At 43.2% G+C, this 20,559-nt stretch overlaps 1 protein-coding gene across 8 annotated transcripts in view; it reads right to left on the bottom strand.

Annotated features, from left to right (window-relative positions):
- The window catches only part of NCOA6 (nuclear receptor coactivator 6), a 32,304-nt gene that overhangs the window by 895 nt on the left and 10,850 nt on the right, over nucleotides 1–20,559 (bottom strand). For 2 of the 8 annotated variants that reach the window (XM_032448608.2, XM_015881252.2), the window contains 6 exons: nucleotides 18,986–20,105; nucleotides 15,360–15,481; nucleotides 11,653–14,634; nucleotides 6,615–6,683; nucleotides 5,298–5,334; nucleotides 1,203–2,675 (listed from right to left, as the gene is read on the bottom strand). In XM_032448608.2, the coding sequence (XP_032304499.1) occupies nucleotides 2,462–2,675; nucleotides 5,298–5,334; nucleotides 6,615–6,683; nucleotides 11,653–14,634; nucleotides 15,360–15,481; nucleotides 18,986–20,105 (4,544 nt within the window). In that variant the 3' untranslated portion in view covers nucleotides 1,203–2,461. Of the gene's footprint in view, nucleotides 1–1,202; nucleotides 3,005–5,297; nucleotides 5,335–6,067; nucleotides 6,150–6,614; nucleotides 6,684–11,652; nucleotides 14,635–15,359; nucleotides 15,482–18,985; nucleotides 20,106–20,559 lie in introns of those variants that run through there. The other 6 variants (XR_014935865.1, XR_014935864.1, XM_015881250.2 and 3 more) reach the window with 6 other exon arrangements.

The following is a 20,559-nucleotide window of genomic DNA, read 5'->3' as shown; positions in this document are numbered from 1 at the left end:
CAGGGCTCCACAAACAGCCACTGCGCTGCACACAGCCTGCAGAAATCGGATCCAAGCACAGCACATGGAGATGGCGCTGCTGGGAAACCCAGGCTCTGATCTGAGCCTGCCATACACCTTGGGGACCTCACGGTCCCAGCCCTCAGAGAACCAGGGCACTAGAAAACAAGTCTCTTCAGTGCACATTATGAGTCACAGGGAAAACAGCTTATGCAGAAGGGCACAACGCGGTACCTCACCAGAACAACAGAAGCACTTGCAGAGGCAAGGCTACAGCGAAAGCGGGGGGTGTTTTTGGTGTTTTCAGTGCACTTACCAAGGCACTGCGTTTCCATTTCAGAACACAACAAAAAGTAAAAAAAACTGAGTAACAACTAAAGGCATCTGCATCTTCAGATGATTTAAATATGCAATTGGAAACATCAGCGATGTGTCTTTGGCTCTTGGCAGTATTTTCCAGTAAACTAGAAAAGCTCCATGGCCATTAAGCGCCGTATTACAAAAATATCCCAAGTTTCACAAACCCAAAGCTACAGTCAGCACTGAGGCAGCCCTTCCTGGCAGGGCGTTCTAACAGATGCAAACCCCAGCACAGCACCAGTTTCCAGACGTGGGACCATACCCTGCTGGGCAGTGCCGACTTCCAGCAGCTGCTCCCTGCTGCCTTCTGCTGCCCCCCCAGCAGAGCCCATCATCACAGCCTATCCTTGCCAATACTCTGTGGCTCATTTGCAGCACCCGGCCCCAAACCCTTTTTTCTCCCTGCTGTGCTCAAGTTTTCCCTAAATGCTACTTTTTTTTTTTTTTTTTTGTTGTTGTTGTTGTTGTTAATGTCCTCAATCAGCATCCACTTTTGTTTATTTTTTTCCCCAACCCTGTACTCTCCTTAAGCCAGATTAACAACTTTCTTGGGACACAGATCACACACATCCAGGCGGAGGCCATGTACAAAACGTACAGGCTTCTTTGAGCTGTGTCGCCAATAAAGGCACAGCAGAGAGCAGGCACACAGCACACCTCTCCTCACCCCTCACACTCCATCTCACTTATCCTTCATCCCGTGCCCTTCCACAGAAGCGCCCTGTTTGCTCCAAAGCTCTGCAGCAGGCAATGGCTCACACGGAGACAAGGCAACAGCAGGGAGCAGCACACAGCAAGCCAGGTTGCTGCAACGCCCTCAGAACGATGGTGCTTCCACATACTGGTTTCAAAAACAACTATTTTATTTACAGAGATGAACAAACAGCACCGTCAGTACGAGGCCCCTACAAAAGTGCTGCTATTCTTTAAATTGAATGTTCTTTTGTGTTCCCGTGTTTTCAGAATTTGAAGTGCCTCTGGTTGTCATCTTTAGGTTCACTCATTACAGCACCTCAGACAGCCTCGAGCTCCCCAAGGTATCACCCAATCATTTCACATTTGCTTTGCATTTTCCAACCTTTTCTTCACATTGTGAAAGATAACTTAGCGTTACAATACAGACTGCTGCACAACCCTGCTATGAGAGGGAGCTCCAATTAAATCCAGCAGCCACAGAACTGCAGAACACAGAGGAACCTCCATGTGTTGTTGCAAGGTTACATACAGTTGGAAGACTCTCAGGCTCTCATAGATGCAAACATGCTTAACAGCAAACTTTGGTATCCTCAATATGGAAAATGGCTGCTGAATTCAACTTGGCTTCTTTTTACAATGATGATGTATTAATACCTCTGTGCTCTGCAAGTCATCATTAAAATATTGGTCGAACATTTCCTCATGCTGGTCTCTCTAACCCCTCACACAGCCTGTGTCCATCAGATCTGCTCTGACCCTTACACGTCAGGAGCTGTCACTGCTACCTTCAGAACTGCAGAGCAGCACCATGGGTTGTGCATTTTGGTAACAAAAGTGCACACTTCACGACTGCTGTGTACCTTGTGCAAGGCTGCAGCCCACACGGAAGTAAGGCACGTGGTATCTGCCAGCAGCAGAGGCTGCTGCCTGTGATCTCAGGGTTTGGGTGTTCCTGGGAAGGACACCCAGGGGTGCACCCCTGTGTGCCGCAGGCTGCCAGCTGGGCAGCACTCTGTGTGCCTGCACACAGGCATTTGGCTTTGCAAAAGCTGACCGCATGCTTGGAATGACTGAAGTATTTTTCTCACGTCTGACAAGATTTCAGGGAAAAAGAAAAAAAAAAGATGCTTTTTAACTCAAGCACAGTCCACTAATGACACATTTCTGTAATGAGAATTTCAACTTCCCCTAGGCAAGCTTGCCAATTACTATGTTAATTAGTACTGCAGAAAACCTGTTCCACAAATGTAACAATAAGAAATCCATACAAGATTCACCGCCAGTACAGGTTTAGGTAAACACGTGAACAGCGACCTACGTCTGAAACCATTGAAACTAGAGTTAGAAGCACATAACAGTTATAAACTGTAAACCAACCACAGTTACGAGCCAGTTATCAAAAGGGTTATTTGGGGAAGCACCTTACTTCCTGCCCCGTCCACAGAAATGATGGCTGTGCGTTTGTTTTACCTTTTGCAGTGCTGGATGAAGATGCTGGTCTGGAGGACCTCTTGCGCTGTCCATTCTCTACAGTTTCCTGTGAAGCGGCAGAATCCTCTGTTCTTGAATTTCTTCTACTTGGAGTTTTAGACTTTTCACAATTCTCTTTTGTCTCATTACTAATAAAGTGGGACAAAATATTTCTGATGAAGTGTAAGAAGAATTACGTTTTTCTATGCAACTCAGACAAGCTGAAGGATGGACCGACACAGGTACCAGTTCCGGACTATTAGCACTGAAGATATGAAATGCTAGAGATACCAGAAGTTTTATCAGATGAAGAATGACCTGAGTAAGTCAGAGTATAGTCCATTTCTATTAAAAATTATCAGAGGATACAGAATTGAGAAGTCCTCAAAGAGAATATTTTCAACATTAGAAGACCAAGAAATTAGATGCATTATAAATTGTCTGCTCTGTTTTCCACAGGTGCCACCATTACTGAAGTCTAGGAAAAGCAAACAAGTTACATTAGAGACTGCTATGATATGGGAATACAGAGTTGAAATTGTAGATGAACATAAGGAGGAATCATGAACCCTTAATTGCCAGCTTTTGTTTCCATTAAAAAGACTCAGCTGTCTGATCTACAGAATTTCTTTACATAATAAAAAGCATGAGGCTTATTTAAAACTTTTGAGAAGTTATATAGCATGCTTCTGTTATAAGAAGCAGTAATAGGCCATGGAAACAGTAGGCTGTGTGGGAATCCCTGTTTCTTGTTGCTGAGACAATAATTGGAGTGTAACGTGTTGTAATTAAACTCCACTTATGCTTTATTAGTATTTGCCCTGCAAACTCACCCTGACAACTGGGGCTTCTTTTTAAAGTATTAATGCCAGACAATTTCTGATGACTATGCAGCTCCTGAATATCAAGCTTAACTTCTGTGAATTAAAAGGCAAGCAATTAAGCACATAAATAAATCTACTGATAATAGAAAAGAAGAAAGAAAACTCCTTCCATGCCCTTCTGCTATTTGCAAGATTTCACAAAGGGATGCCTTAATCAGAGAACTGATGTGAAACACAAGGCAGACCTGTGCATTACAGAGGTGCTATTACAGTGTCAATATTTCAGAGGAAGTGCAACTTTAAGAGAAAGAAAAACTACTACAGAGATTCGCAGTTTTAAGTAACAGCTTGCTGAAACAAAACATGCTTTGCCAATGTAAGGAAAGACAGTCAAACACATTCTCAAGCAGGGAAACAGAGTAAAGGAGAAAACAGAAGCATGTGGATTGTCAGATACAAAATAAACACTGAAAGCAATTTCCCCACAGGTCAGCAGTATGGGCAACCAGGTCACAAAACTGGTCTTCCAGTAAGGAACCAGTAAGCAACGACAGCCAATTACTTCCAGGGCAATCTGGAGGTGCGTGTTGGCCAAATGGGCACCATCAGCTGAAGTTCACTTACTGGAGATAACAGCTGAACAGTTCAAATAAGTAACTATCAACTTGGATTGCTTCATAGGGACCAACAACTCCTGTGGTTGTCTAGAAGGAACTGCAGTTGGCCCAAGTAAAGGTATTTCTAGTGCTTCTGCATGCTGCAGGGCTCCTTCAAGGCATGTGTCATGTACCACAGCACCCTGAGGCTCAGAGCTGACCACCACGAATATTAGACATCACCAGGCTTTACCTTTCTCTGAACACTTTTCTTCCTTCCAGAAAAAAGCATCAGTACAGAAAAATCCAAACAGAACAGAACTTGAGATAATCTGACGTACTGAATGACAGCCCAAACATGGAGAATCCTCTCATCTGCCAACTGTCTCACCTTCAGCTTTTTAGAAAAACTCTTATCTTAAAAAAACCCATCAGCCTTTCAGTCTGTCCTTGAAACAACTCCAGAAAGGTCCCAGCCCACGTGAAGGTAAACAGAAGCAGCTATTTGATTCACAGTCTTTCCTGATATGACACAGTACACTGCTTTCCCTCTCTTACCTGCTTTATTTCCTGATGGACTGACAGCAAGCTGCACCATTAACCACGGCTTCTGGTACCACTTTGCTTTGAGCAGGGCAGCACCAAGACTATGGCCAGTCGTACCAGCAATTACCAAAGAAATATTACAGGTTTGACATCAGAGCTGCCTAAAGCAAGCGCAAGAGCTAGGTGGTTTTAGAATTAACAGAAACTGATCTTAAGATGGTGTTTTCTGACAGAACACAACCATTCAAAATTTACTCATTTAATTAGCAAAAGTCTTAACTAGGACAAGACAAAGCTTCTACCAGGCTTTCCTAATAGGTTTCAGCAAAGCATCAACACGAGAACACAGAGGAAATCTGCAGAAAACAGTAAATAAAGCACATATAAACTGTGAGAAGAAAAAGAAAGCCTTTACAAAGTCCTACAAAAATTCCCAACAGCTGCTCTTCAGGCTTCAGGGGGTGCATTTTGAATCTGTTCTCGGGAAACACCGAATGCTGGATCCACCAAGACCCCTCTGGGATATGGAACTCAGGTCTGAGCAAACAGAAGGAAACACTGCCCAAAGCATGAAGGCAGACATAGGAGGAAGTTATCTGACATTTTGCATCTCAGTCACATTTTAGAACAGTTTCCTAGAAGAATTCCTGAGCAGGGAAGAAAAGGTTTGGCAAAGAAAGTGAATAACCACAGCAGAAGACTTTTTTTTCTTTCTTTTTTAATTTGTGCAATTGAAGCAAAGAGAAAAGGACTTCCTTGCATGAAAGCTGTATCTACTCTGAATCTATATAAACTATCTCCTTACCTTTGACCAGCAACTACTGGAGCATTTGTTTCAAGTTCTACAAGAGAAAAAGATAGTTTTTAGGTCTGCTGTAAAAGTACATACTTGCTAACAAGGCATGACTATCTCACAGTTCTCTCGTTATGCATTATGACTGACAATTAAGTGTCCCTGCTCTGTTGTTACTCTCAAAGCAAATCAATCTAACCCTTATCATCCTTCAGTGTTTGTGACAGTGGCTCTGCCTTTAAGATCAATTCATTGCTCCACATTCGCTATAATGCACACCAGGAACAAAGTCATGAAAAAAAGTAAGAGAACAACCCCAGTTTTGTTATGGAACATGAGATTCTTCAGTAAAAGTGTATGTTACTGTGCCCAAAAAACCTGCCTCCGTAAGAAAAATAGAATGAGTAAGAAAAAGTTGCTCTTTCTTCCTACCCAAGATATGAGTAGGCAAAATAGCCACAGCAAAAGTCAGTCAGACCAGTGCTTTTCTTTCCTGAGCAGGAACTGCACAACGTGGCTACACGTGTGCTGGTGTGAGGACACAGATGGAACCCTGGCAGGGTAAGCTCACACCTTGAAAAGGGAGATTTATGAAAGCAATTTCGTAAAATTTTTATCTTCCTCAAGCTTTACTTCTCATCACGTAACATATACCAAAATGATGGAAGTGGCACTTCTCATCTGCAAGTACATATCTATCTGTATTCCCCACTCATCTCAGGAATTACTTTCATAAAACAGTGCAGTATTGATGTATATGATAATAGATGGCAAAAAGTAACCTTTGGTTTGGAACTAGGTGGTCTTAAAGGTGTCTTCCAACCCAAAGCATTCTAGGATTCTATGATCTGCCACAGCTCCATCCTTGAAACAATGCAGAGAGTTCATTAAAAGCTTTGAATGGAAGAATAAATAAATGAATGAAAGGAATAGAGCTCTACAACTTATACTGCCAGCACCGCTTTGGGAAACATTTTCAGAAATGTCCTATGCAAAAGAAAAACCCCTGTTTGCTCCTAACAAAACCTGGAAGCTCAAACATATTGAGTGCATCACTACGAACCCAGCCTCTCACAATTGTGACTGAGATCTAAAAGCTGCCTCGGTGATTACTTCCTTGCTTTATTTATTCTCCTACTAGCACTCCAACGAGGCTTTGGAAACTTCTAAGGCACAATATATGAAATGAAGGAAAACAACCCCCCCAAATAAAAATAAAGAAAAAAACCCAATGCCAAACCAGCAAGCTTATTTATGATTTACCATTTTCAGTTAGAAACAGAATGAGCTTAGTTCACCTAAATTCCGCTTTCCCAAAGTAAAATTTACCTGTTCTTTGAACAGTACTTTCTGATGTGGCAACTGAACTTTTTTTCTGCGTTAAGTGTTGAGAGGATGCTAGAACAGAAGTGGAGGGGAAAAAACATTATTTTCAAAGGGAGTCACAAGATTGTTTTTGTTGTACAATTGGGCTGATTTACAAAACAAGGCATCTTCCAACTTACTGCATTTTTTACATTTACAGATAGAATTTTTGTAATCCATATCCTACTCTCTCCTCCCCACCCAAAAAAACCAACCAAACAAACAACTCCTCAGTTTAAAAACAATCAGCAGAAACCCCTCATGCACAAAACCCGTTTTCCAACCTACTCTAAGCAGGTTTTCACAAACCACATTAGGGATGCAGTTAAATACCATCAAGCATATTTTTAGAGGCAGTGTTTTGTCACTAGACCATGAAACTAAATGAAGACCTAAAAGAGGTCTCTGTTTTGCATCTCTCTCAGCTTCGCACTCATTTCAGCAGGAGTCTTGAGGAAAAACAGCATTATTGTTAATGAATGGATACCCTCATCTTCAATTAAAGCACAGAAGTGCAAACTGTGCTCCTAGAGGCTCCCAGGACATCCTTATTCAATATGATGATGTGACTTAATGTTGTTTTTCTTGTAAAAATAAGATAGTAAACCAATACCTGTTATGCAAATACCTTCCAGTCTTCCCTTGAGTGTGATCATGAACTTACCAAGAACACAGAGACATAAAAGTTCCAATTTAGATAAAGAATATTCATTCCATTTGTAAAAACACGTGTACATTCAGATGCCTACATCACTGTCCCAGATCTGAAGAGAATGTATGCACACTGCAGATGGAACAGTTTGCTTCAGACTTGAGAATGAATGAATTCCCACCCTTAATGCTGAAGTTAGGTGCATTCTCTACTTTTTTCTTATACACCACGAAGCAGCAAGAGCATTTGGAACATGCTGTCACTGCTTCCTGCTTTGAGATCACTGCACGGACTTGCATCACGCTGCTCCTGCCAAAGACTTTTTCTCCTAAGAAAGTGTGATTCCTTCTGTAAAGCTCAGAGGAAGCATTTCCCCCTTCTAGCAGTGTAAAGCCAAGGCAAACAACCATGGGGAAAATCTACGCTTCGACTGAAGCTCTTGTTTCCACTGATTTATGTGGGTTCAATTTTCCATGGTTTTGTCTTCTAAAAGATGAAATCCGTGTTTAAGTTGACAATATAAAGCACAATGGAGATTCAAATAGCTTGCTTTAAGAGCAACAGCTTATTTCCACATCGCCTCCAACAGGTTAAAATTGCCTCAAGAACAAGCAGTGATGTCATAAAGAAAGTCTGTCAAAGCTAAAAGTAGAATGATAAAGAAAACAGACTAAAAATGAGAAGACTTTCTGTTATTATACACAATTTACTCATAACTGCACTTTAAGTATATCTCTGAAATGAACATTTTCTTTTTTCCCTGTGCATATCTTTTCTTTCTTTGTTTTTGTTTTTTTTTTTTCTAGAGTTCAGCTATTTCCCTAGAAGACTAAGGTCCCCATAGAGGGAGCTTGTATTATTAGGATTAATACACAATATCAGAATTAAGTCTATATATTTAAATAAGTTATAAATGTAAGAGGTCTCTGCAACTGACCAGGAGGGGCAAGCTGGCAGGGCTCATTACCGAGCCTTAGATTTGATGGGGATGGGGGATGTACTACTGAGGAACAGAGAAGAGTCAGGGAACACTCCCACTTTAGGAGGCCGTGGGGGAACACCTCAGATTTGCCCCTGAGGTTTTTGTGAGGGCTCCTCCAAGAAGGCAACAAGGCCAACAGTCCGTCTGAGCCACCTCTGCGCAAACGCATGCAGCATGGGAAATAGGCAGGAGGGCATGGAAACTGTGGTGCAATTAGGAAGCTACTGCCTAACTGCTATCACTGAAATGTGCTGGGTTCATTCATACAACTGGAATACTATGATTGAGGGTGACAGGTCTTTTAGAAAAAATAGACAAGGCAGCAGGAGTAGAGGAGTTGCCCACTATGTGAAGAGGTGTGAAGAGCTGCCTCTGAGAAACAGTTGTGATCATGCAGAGAGCTGGTGGGTGAAAATATGGGACCGGACTAATAAAGGACATCTGATGGCCAAGTCTACTATGGGCACCTGATCAGATGGAACCTGTGGATGAGGCCTTCTCACTCCAGTTATGAGACATCGCACTCACAGGCTCTTATCCTGATGGGAGATTTCAACCACTCAAATGTCTGCTGGGAAAGCAGCATGGCAGGCTGCAAACAATCCAGGAGACTCCTTGGTTGTGTTGATAATATAACTTCCTGGTCTAGGGACTGGACAGGCCAACCAGCACTGAAGTACTACTAGTTCTGGGGCTCACCAAAGCAGAAGAAATCATCAAAGGGGTTCAGACTGGAGGCAGCCTGCAATGTAGCTACCAAACTTTGGTTGAGTTCAGAATCTCAAAGGCCAGTCAAAGATTCTAGTCAGGATTGTGAACTACAGGAGAGTGGATTTCAGGTTGTTTAAGGAATTATTGGAAGAGATCCCATAGGAAACTGTCCTTAGGGACAAAGGAATAGAACAGAGATGGCAGCATTTTAAGGATACCCTTCTGTGAGCATAAGAGCTCTACTTCCTCCAGCATAAGAAATCAGGCAAAGGAGAAAGAAAATCAGTATGGCTGAGCAAAGGGGGGATGGTAAAATGGAAGGAAGAGGAAAAAAAAAAAAAAAGTACAAGCAGTGGAAGCGGAGATGGCCTGGGAAGAGCATAGGGATACTATCTGGATGTGCAGAGATGGCATCAGGAAGAATAAGGCATAGATGGAATTCAACTTGGCGAGAGATGTGAAAAATAACAAGAAAGGTCTTAAAAGACTGGAGATACACTGGTCTTACAAGACAATGGAGAGCTTACCCCTTCTGACAAATGAGAGGGAAGAGCTGGCTTCTTCAGACACAGAGAAGGCTGAGGTACTTAAAGAGTTCCTGGCCTTGGTCTTCGCTGCCAGTGAGGTTTCCTGAGCCTCTCACATCCCTGAACTTCTATGTAGGGGTCAGATGAGCAAAATCCCTCTCACTATATGACTGGAGCAAGTCTGAAACCACCACATAAAGCCGAATATGTACAATTCTATGGGGCTAGGCAACACACATCCTAGGGCTCTGAAGGAGCTGGCTGATGAAGTTGCTAAGTGTCTCTCTGTCGTATTTGAAAAGTCGTGGCTGTTATGCAAGGTTCCTGGTAACCAGAAAAAAGAAAACATCACTCCCATTTTTAATAAAAGGAGAAAAGAAGATCCAGAAAAATACAGACTGATGAGCTTTAAGTCCTTGGCTGGGAAGATCATGGAGCAGATCCATCCTAAGAGAGATGTTAAGGCACATACAAGCTGAGAAGGTGATCCGAGACAGCCAGGACAGCTTCATTAAGCACAGACTGCATCTGACCAATCTGGTTGCCTTCCATGATTGAGTGACATCATCAGTGGAAAAATGAAGGGCAGCAGACATTGTCTGCCTGGATTCCTGCAAGGCCTTCAACATGGACCCATGCTACATCCTTACCTCTAAATTACAGAGATAAGAAATTGAAGGCTGGACTATTTGGTGGATAAAGAATTGGTTGAATGGTCATAGCCAGATGTTTGTGGTCAATAGCCCTATGTCCAGGTGGAGGCCTCTGATGAGTGTGGGTGTCCTACACAGATTTGTCTTGGGACCAGTGCTCTTGAACATCTTCATCAATAATATAGATGATAAGATCAAGTGTACCCCCAAAAATTTGCAGATGGCATCATAGAAGGAAGAGACACCATTCCTTCTTCACAGGAGCATCTCTCCTACGAAGAAAGGTTGAGGGAGTTGGACTTGTTTAACTTGGAAAAGAGAAGACTCCACCAAGACCTCATTGTGGCCTTCCAGTACTTGAGGGGAGCTTATAAGCAGGAAGGGGAGAAACTTTTTACATGGTGTGATAGCGACAGAACAAGGGGGAATGTCTTTAAACTAAAAGAGAAGAAATTTAAGTTAGATGTTAGGAAAAAATTCTTTACCCAGAGGGTGGTGAGGCCCTGGCACTGCTGCCCAGAGAAACTGTGGATGCACCATCCCTGCAGATGTTTAAGGCCAGGCTAGATGGAGCCCTGAGCAGTCTGATCTGGAGGGTGCCAAACAGCCTATGGCAGAGGGCTTGGAGCTCAATGTTTAAGGGACCTTTAAGGTCCTTTACAACCCAAACCACTCTATGATGTGCCAGTTTAAAAGATGTAAATGCATACAATTGTCATTGTTGCATCAGTCTTCCTCCCACTTCTAAGTTACATTAAGTCAGTACATGGAGATGCTGGAGCAGATACAAAGAAGGGCAACAAGGCTGGGAAAGGGCTTGGAGAATATGGCCTATGAGGAGGGACTGAAGGAACTGGGGCCATTTAGTTGGGGTAAAAGGAGGCTGAGGGGAGACTATTGCCCTCTTTCAATATGTGAAAGGTGAATGCAACAAGAGCGGGGTTGGTCTCTTCTCATTGGTAACAGGACAAAGGGAAACGGCCTCACATTGCACCAGGGTAAGTTTAGGCTGGCAATCAGGATGAAATTCTTTACAGAAAGGGTTGTAAACACTGGATAGGCTGCCCAGGGAGGTGGTTGAGTCACCATCCCTGGATGTGTTTAAAAACCATCTGGCTGTGGTGCTCAGGGACATGATTTAGCAGAGGGCTGTTAGAGTTAGGGTAGGATGGTGGGTTGTGGTTGGACTTGATTATCTTTAAGGTCTTTTCTAACCTGAGTGATTCTATGACTCTAAGTCATTCCTCTGTTATGTTCGCATGAAATACCACATACAAGCAGTAAATGAAAACAGACTGAAAACCTGAAATGTGGATCCTGGTGAAATACGAGTCTGCATATTATTCTAATATTAAATTAAAAAGTAACTGTCACCCTATAGTATCTGCATTTTATAATATTTATGGAAGAATGCAGCAAGGAAGTTTATGAAAGCAATCGCGCAGTTTCTATTTAAGAAGGGTGGCAGGAGACTTACCTGCATTTTGTAGCAGTTCCTGATGTGTTTCTGTTTTGTCCTCCACCAAGCCACCCCCAGTCTGCTCAGCTGGTAAGCTGCCATGGTTACTGCCATTTGTGCTTGGTGTTGCAGGTGCAAGCTCTGGGATTGCTGGAGTGGTTACCACTGACAGTGAACTTGTAGGAGTGCTTGTTGTTAAGCCTGGAGATACAGAAGCAGAAACAGCAGCAGCAGTGCTGACACTCATATTGCCAGGCCCAGAAGTGCTCTGTTTTGTATGACTGGGTGCTGGATGTGTCACAGTTTTATTGTCTAGTTCTGCTGGTGATTGCTCTGTTCCCGAGCTACTTGGGACAGATGTTTCTGGCCCCTGACCTTCTGCTTCTCCATCCAAGGTGTACTGCTCTTCCCCTTTCTCAAGGGAGCCAGTGACTTTTTTGCATGCTTTTGTCAGAAGGAGTTGGCCAATTTTGTCTACTTTTCCCTTTCCTTTACTAGAAGAAACAGGACTTCGTCTGTTCCCGGGTCCTGGACTACTAGTAAGAAGAGGTGAAACCACAGGTCCAGGCTGCGTGGCTGTAACGGGGCACTGGTCACTTGATCCACTGCTCTGAGAAGCAGCTTCTTCAGGGCTCGAGTCTTTTGCTGGCTGAGCAGGAAGATGTGAAGGAACATTTGAAGTAGTTGTAGCAGGAGATGGCAGCTGAACAGGGGGTGTCAAGGGATTAAGAACGAGTGGCCGGCTCGTGGGAATACTAGGAGCAGGGCTGCTAGAGGATGTGCTCGGAGGAGCAGGTGCAGAGGAAAACTTGATGTTCTGGGGTATATGTAAAGGGCCCACAACTGCAACTGATTGAGGCATTAGGCTAGAATTCGATGTCATGGGGGCTGTGGGAATTGTACTTGGTTGAGAGCCTTTCATAACCTGAATTATTGAGGAAGAGTTTATAAAAACAGGTGTAATGAACTGCGGCCGTGCATTAGACTGAGCTGCCGACTGTCCCTCGGAAACCATTACTTTGTTTCCTACGTTAGGCATTGTGACAACAGTAGACACTAATGCAGGTTGCAAGTGAGATGGCAATGGTGCTGATGTATTAGCAGAAGATGTAATGGGGTTTGAAGTTACAAAAACTGTTATCTGGTTGGGCGGTAAGGGAGTTGAAATAGAAGAACTGACAGGCCTTTGCATTACTGGAGTAACACTCTGCGTAACATTTGAGTTTATTTCTCCCGGTTCCTGAAGTCCTGGATTTGAACAGGGTTCATTACTTTGAGGCAAACTAAGTGAATTAGATGGCTCTTTGCTAGAGGATGCATCTTGCAGTGGAGGAATGACAGCTACCTTTTTTATCTCTTCCACAGTGGTGACTACTGGTGCCATTTCAAGACCAGTCAGTCCTGGGGGCTTAATGGTTACATTAGGAGCTCCAGAATTATCAAGAAGTTGACTTAAAGAAGTTGGTGCTTCCCTCATAGCCGGAGATACCATGGTTTTACTTTCCTCCAAAGCTGGAAGCTTACCCGTGTCTAAGGCCTGCCCATCCTTTTTTGACTGCTCCCCTGGAACCAGCATTTTTATTTCTGGAGTTGGGACACCTTTCAGTTCAATGCTGGGCTGGTCTTTGTTACCCTGGACAGTTTGTGCACTTTGACATTCATTATCTTGAGGAACACTGAGGCTCTCCTTATTGTCTTCAGGAAGGCCAGTCATAGCAGGTGCAGAAACTGCTGGACTCTGATTACTTAGCATGTTATTATTCTGAAAACTTGTAGTAACAGGTGTTGGCAAGGAAGCAGGACCAACCATTATATTCCTCTGCATATCTACATTCTGCAAGAGAGATGGATTCTGTGGAGTAGTCAACGATAATTTTGCTGCTTTTGAATTCTGTCTACCAGGACTTGGTGTTGTTTTCCTGCTGGATCCAGGACTGGACCTTCGACTATTGCTTGGACTTGCTCTCTTTGTTCCTCCAGCATTGGTTTGCTTTCCTGAATTAACAACAACACTTTCCAATTTGTGTGACTGTGGAGAAGCAAAACTGGACTGATTGTTAATTGTGAGATTTGATGGGGCTTGTCCAATAGCCTTCAAAGTAGTAGGATTAAGACCCTGCTGATCAAATCCTCTACTGAGATTAGGTCTGGGAGGTAAAGGAATATTAATTTGGGGAGGGAAAAGACCAGCTATAGAAGCATTGAGTCTCTCTGGAGACAGGCTTATTTCTGAGGGTTCTGTGCTAGGTGGGCGGTTATTAGGAGTCTGAGGATAGTATGGCCTTGGGCTTGCTCTGTTTGGGGTTTTAGGCCTTGAAGTTTGTGATGGGGTAGCAACGTTAGGAAAATGGTGTGCAAGAGATCCAGGCAGAGAATTAGATTGCTGCTGAGGACTTGCGCCTGGGGTGGTTGAAAGCGGGGATGGTCCAGGTTTAGCTCCCGTCATCATTAATTGGTTCTGTGAAACTACTAAATGAGATGTCAAATTATTCTGAGCTCCTGATGCTGTGGGGCCTTCCGTTCCACCTCCTTCTGGAAGGGAAGATACGGATGAAACCTCTCCCAGAGGTGAGCTGGAAGGATTCTGTACATTATCTTGATAAACCATTTTTCTTGCATTACCTCCCAGAGAAGGATTGCCTGGCAAGGAAATCCTCTGTTTATCAGGAGACAGAGGCACAGATCCAGGGCCTTGTAGATTGACCATTACTGGCATGTTACCGCTCTGCTGCATGGGCATTCGTTGTGCATCTGGATTCAGAGGCCCTCGAGGTGGATGAACTCCTTGTGGTACAGGAAGCCTGACTGATTTGGAATCCTGCTGCATCATAAGCATCATCATCATCTGCTGCTGTTGCTGCGGTGTTTGTGGTGGTGCCTGAGCTTGCTGTGATGGCAGCTGTGGCTGCTGTTGCAGCTGCTGTGGCTGCTGTGTGTGTGGCATGAGTTGAGGTGGCATCTGCTGAAGTGGTCTTTGTTCCACCGGCTGAGAAGGATAACCTAAGAGGACACAGTGACATTCTGATCAAGAACAAAAATCAGAGAAAGCAGAATTTATGTAATGAATGGCATCAGATAGAAGCGGTAGGTAGGATAGCCAGTTTATCCTCTGTAACAGCCACATTAACTGAACAGGCTTTATAAACAAGGGTTTTTATATATTACATATATCATATATATTATAAAAAAAGGATTTCACTTAAAGTATTGTTAAGAATTATAAATGACCTGTGTGACACTGAATGGAAGGCCATACCAGCAACCAGCTACTACCCTGGCTTCACAACACCTCAAAAAGTCTCTACACCATTCCACAGGCTTGCTGCCACTTTCAAATTCAGAGTTAAACTTTCACAGATTAATCACCCTCAAAACAAACCTAAAAGACTGATAGACAAAAACTGGAAGGGTTCTGAAAAACCTGAGAACTACTGACTACTGGTCAGTTTTCAAGACACCAGACTGTGCTACTGCTAGAAGTGCAGACATCTATAAAATGTAACATTGCTAAGTAATTCTACAGTATTCAACATGATACCTGCAGTTGGGTGATACATGAGGATGCAACTGTCTATTCATTTAGAGCTAATTCAAAGAGCACAAATAGAGGAATCAATTATTCACAAGGAGAAAAAAAACCAAAAAACTTGGTCATAAACGTGCAAAAAAGTACTGCCACAAAGATCAGTAAAAGCTTTACTGTAGTGACAACATTTAACACTCACCTGGCGGCCTGCTTCCAAAGTCTGAAAGTTTAGGGCCTGAATTGTCTAAGTTGATTCCTTGATCTCCAGATGCTGATGACTGATCGCTCTCCTCCAGGCTGCCTGAACGCGGTTCTGAAGAGCTGAAAGAAAAATAATTGCTGTTTACATACAGCCGCAACATCAGTGTATGGATTCCACTTCCACAACCATTGTAGCACTTCTGGCTGACCCGCAAGTAACTCATGGAAACAGATCGCTGCCTCATGTACAGCAGATGCAAACACAGCCCAGGACTACCGATAGTCACTTCTGGGCCTTAAATACTACTCCTGAAAAGACAAGTTGCCTGGTGCTTTACTCACCTGAAGCGTTTGTTTCCTTCCTTTGTTTCTTCTTGAATCTGGGTTTTATAAGAGAATGCCAACAGATATTTCAAATTTATATACAAATAGCTCTCCTGGTGGATCTAAATAGGCTTTTCTCAAATACTGCTGTGCTGTCTGTACACATAAGTATCGTGTGTATATCCAGCGAACTTCAGAGACAGCACCATGCTCCCAGGGGAGCCCAGCTTAGGGTATCAGATCTCTATCCCTGTCACAGCACCAACGTATTGGCACATCAGGCGTTCAAAGCCATCCACCAGAGCACACAGCTCTGTGGGATGCAGACCTTGCTCCAGGAGACCCTGGGGGACATGTTAAAATTTCCAAAATTCAACAGCTAATGCTTCCACTGCATCACAACAGTAAGCTTTTTACAAGCATGCTTTCACAGCTAACCTGTGGTCAGAGGATGTTAAGATGAAGAAGAATGAAGAGCAAAAGACCTTAACGGCTTAATGGTTTCATGAATATACTGAGGCTGTATGGAGATATATGTAATAACAGCTCTCCATTTAAACTAAAGACATGAAAACAAGTCCACTGCCTGCAAGGAGAGGCAGAGTTCTATAGAAATGACGAGGAAAAAGAAATTCTCAACAAAACAAGAATCTGAATTATATAAAGGTTTACTTGACAGTAACAGCCAGCTTCTGGTATATGGACAGCTGGCAGCAAGAAACCCAGGCCTGTCCCAGCGTCCTATTAACCATTCAGTGCTCAGAAAGCAGGGAGTGGCTTAAAAGCCTCTGAATTTTCACTAGTCAATCGAGGAGGGTCAAGTATGGGTCAGGGAAAGGCTCTGCCCAGTGGGCAGCAGGCACAGCCCCAGTGTTGGAGCTCAAAGCGCTGGGACATAAGCATAGTGTTTGGGTGGTGCTGCGTGGAGCCAGGTGTGCTCCTTCCAACTGGGGATGTTCCACATTTCTGTGATTTCTTAAAAATGGGGATGGGGATTACAAAAGTTGCAGTTAGAATTCAGATAAAAAGCAGTTGCAGAGCATTAACACACAAACAGACTGAGCCTAGAAAGCTGCCTTTGTGCAAAATCAATTCTTCCAAAACATCTCCTGCCAGATGGGAGCCATCAGGTGAGCTGCAAAACAAAACCTCGCTAAACTGAACTGGAGTTTTGTTCTCTAGCAACCAGGAACAGCAATTACTGTAGGAACAACTGCTGCTACAGTTTCTGGGAAAGTTAAACACAAACTGAATTTCAAATGCAGCTGAACTTTACTGAGCCCATTTAACAACCACCAGTTATCTATGAAGCCCACCACACTCTGAATATGCGTAGCAAGCAAGACAGGGAGCCTGTGCCAGAGGGACAAACATTCCTTATTTGTTCTTCCCCCCTATTGCTCTCAGTGCAAAGACAAACCAGCTGCACAGTGTGGATTAGCAATTTTCTAAGGGAACTTGAGCTGTACCGCTGCGTTGCTGAGCATGGCTCTCAGGTGTGAACCTGCAGTCGGAGCACAAAGAGAATGTCTGAAGAGAAAAAAACAAAACCAAGCAGAAACAAAACAACATCTCACCAGCAAACAAATGAAAAGTAGAGCTGCAGACGCTGACATAAGAGCAACAGAAATATGCAGGGAAGGCAGTGCAAACTTTATAACAGCAAAAAGTACTCCGGGAGATCCTGGAGGAGCTCCACCTATCCATTTAGTGATATTCCCAGGCCACGCTGGGGCTGCATGACTATCAGCAAGAGCAATGAAAACAAAACTTCAGCAAGGCTTTTGCATAATGAATGCTAATAACAACAGAAGGACTGTGTGTTTTCCTTTGCTGTAAATGATCAGCACTGCCCACAAAGCACTGCTGGTAGTGCCATGGAACATGAACATTTTGATGCAAAGAAAAACATGCCATAGTTACTGTGCGAAAGGTACCTGGATAGCTTTAAAGTTTAGGAAAACAGACAGAAAAATACCTGTTTCAAGTCCCTTTGAAGGGTCTTATGTTTGAAAGCAGAAGGACTCATTCCATGGCACACCAACATTGTAAAATATGTGTATTTTGGCCACTTGGTTCTTATGCCATAATTTCTGATGTTTTAATTTGAAATCACCCAGCAGTTCAAGCTGATGGGCCATACCATGACCTGTATGCACAACTAAGTATGTATGTACTAAAAGTATCTGCCATTGCTCCTGAGCCTCTCAAACTGGCATGCTCTGCTTTGCCTTGCCTTCACCATTCAAAACCTCTACAACCTCAAAACGCATTTTACAACAGCCCTACGAGATTAAGGCAGTTAAGGACTGTCACAAAAGATCGCTTGCAATAGATAACACAGATCTGGATATTCCTGTGCTGTAAACTGGGGCAAATTTCTTCCATTCTTTTCTAACTGGGGAAAAAACCCACAGAAGTTTACCATGTAGATTCCTGCAGCCACAGGTTAGCTATAGAGTATATCTGTTTATCTACTATATCTGTTTATACCATTTTAGCTGAATAAAGGCACAGCAGCTGTAGTCTACCATCTGTGCTGGTATTAGTACACTGCCAACAGCAAAGGTTTACAGGACACCCAGCCAACAAAGAATATGTGAGTCAATGGGGAATTAAAAGATTCAATAATATATTTCCAACATACAGACACGATAATTTATCATCTCTCATCTATTATCTCATTGGCCTTCAAGGCTTTTCCTCCTAAGCTCTTCCAGGCTAGGAAGGCCAGCATTGCTTGGGCTTGTTATTCCCACACCCAGAGAGCACCAAGCTCTGACTCCTAGCTGCAACTTCAACTAAGAGAAAACCAGCTCAGTTCCAGGCAGAAACTCCATGGGATATACATGTAGCGCAGAAAACAACCCCCTTCAAAAATCTACACAACACGTTGTCATACAAAGGCTTATAATTCTTCCAAAGCACTTCTGAAAGTGCTTCCCAACCTCTGACTGTGACCATCAGATCGCTTGAGAATGGCAGCCTCCACTTCCAACACCAATGTCCCAGGAATCCACTGACATCATGATAAAAAATTCTCATCTCTTTTGCCCAGTAAATGCAGCAAACATTGCTATTTAAAACAGAAGTATTACTTAACTAGGATGTCTGCATGTTCTTCTTGATCCTGAATGAACTATGCAGTGGCATGCTTGCCATGGAGATATCACTTGAGTGAAACTGCTAGCATATGAAATAATGCAGTTCTCACTATACACTTGCTGAAAACATGACAAGATGCCTGCAAGGCTTTCCCACGTCCTTTAAAATAGAAAAGCAGAGTAATATTAAACCTACTTTGTTTGTTCCAGTTGCTGATTAGTTTTCTTTTTCCTTGGAGGCTTCTTCTTTTTAGGCTTACTGGCATTCTGACTATTTGGTTTGTTGTTCACACCAAAGTGCCCTGCCGATATATCGCTTTGCAGAAGGTTAACCAAGAGTGGACTTGTGAGCGTGACATCTTTATTGACAGGAAAACCAGGATTCTGTCCACAGGGAATCTGATTCCCATTTGGCGTTCCACTAAACCCAGAATTGAACGGCAGCCCATGGCCAGAGAAGTGACTCCCCGAAGTGCTGTTGTTTCCTTGCATTGTTTGCATATGGGAAGGCACCATGTTTGACTGCTGCACGGGAACATCAGGTAACATCTGTGTCATGTTCACGTCATTATTTGCTGCAGTAGTAGTATCCCCAAGTTGCTGAGACATATGGGGTCCAGGCCCAGTAGGTCTTAAAACTTGCCCTTGTATTCCCATAACCTGAGAAGGGTTACCATTCACAGGGCCTTGCTGAGACATCATCTGCCCAGTGAACTGCACCATGTTTCCTTGCATGTTTGGAGTTGGTCCTCTCATCAGTTGAGCTGGCCCCGACATAACACTGGACTGGTTTTGAGTATTAAAAGGCTGTTTATTTCCTTGCATTTGAGTGGTCATCATCTGTTCCATCATCGAGTTTGGCTGTAACAAGACCTGACCTTGAGGTCCCATCATCTGATTGTGTGTAGACATCATCTGCTGTCCCTGCTGGGAAATCATCTGTTTGGGTGGGGTCATCCTTTGGGGTGAGGGACCAAGATTTTGATTTTGTGGTGTTACCATCATTTGGCCTTGTGGCATGAGCTGAGTTCGAGAAAGTATCATCTGGTTCTGAGGGTTCATCGATCCCTGAGCCTGAATATTTACCATCTGTCCTTGAGAGGATACAATTTGCTGATGCATTCCCATAAGCTGAGACTGTGGTCCTTGTTGAGGCTGTCCCTGTATGTTGCCCATGTTAACTTGCGGCACTCCACTAGCACCAGCCTGCTGGTTGTTCATACCTCCATGAAGCCCCATTAAATTGGTCTGCATCATATTCGGTGGGCCATGTGGTGCTTGCATCTGATTTTGAGGAGGCCCAGATCCTTGGCCACCTTTAAAAACAATAAAAAAGAAAGTTGGTTAGAAACCGATGGGAGTGATGTAAATTCTCAAATGTGATGCTGAATAACTACTCCAAATTCACTTTCCTCCTTTCTCTAATGAACTGGAATGCTGGACATATTTGCAGTCCTGTTCTATGATTGATGTCACAGATAAACATTACCTGTCAAAACAAAAAAATCACCTTCATTGGTGCTTCACACATGGACCCCACTGCAGGAGGCTTTCATTCAACTTCCATTTCAGTCATTACCTGTATATAAGCCTAAAAATATTCCACAATAGCACCTAATTTCACAAAATCATTCCCAACTAAAAGAAGCTTCAAACCGTGAAGTCATTTTACAATGGGTAAAAAATAAATACACGTACAGTGGTGATGATGGACATAATTCAGATGCAATACTGATAACCAAATTGTTAAAATGAGATATCTGTGAACTG

The sequence above is a fragment of the Coturnix japonica genome, chromosome 19, assembly GCF_054131305.1.
Source record: "Coturnix japonica strain WE chromosome 19, WE-NBRP24, whole genome shotgun sequence".
In the NCBI taxonomy this organism is placed as follows: Eukaryota; Metazoa; Chordata; class Aves; order Galliformes; family Phasianidae; genus Coturnix; species Coturnix japonica.
This window is presented reverse-complemented; position numbering and strand designations above follow the sequence as displayed.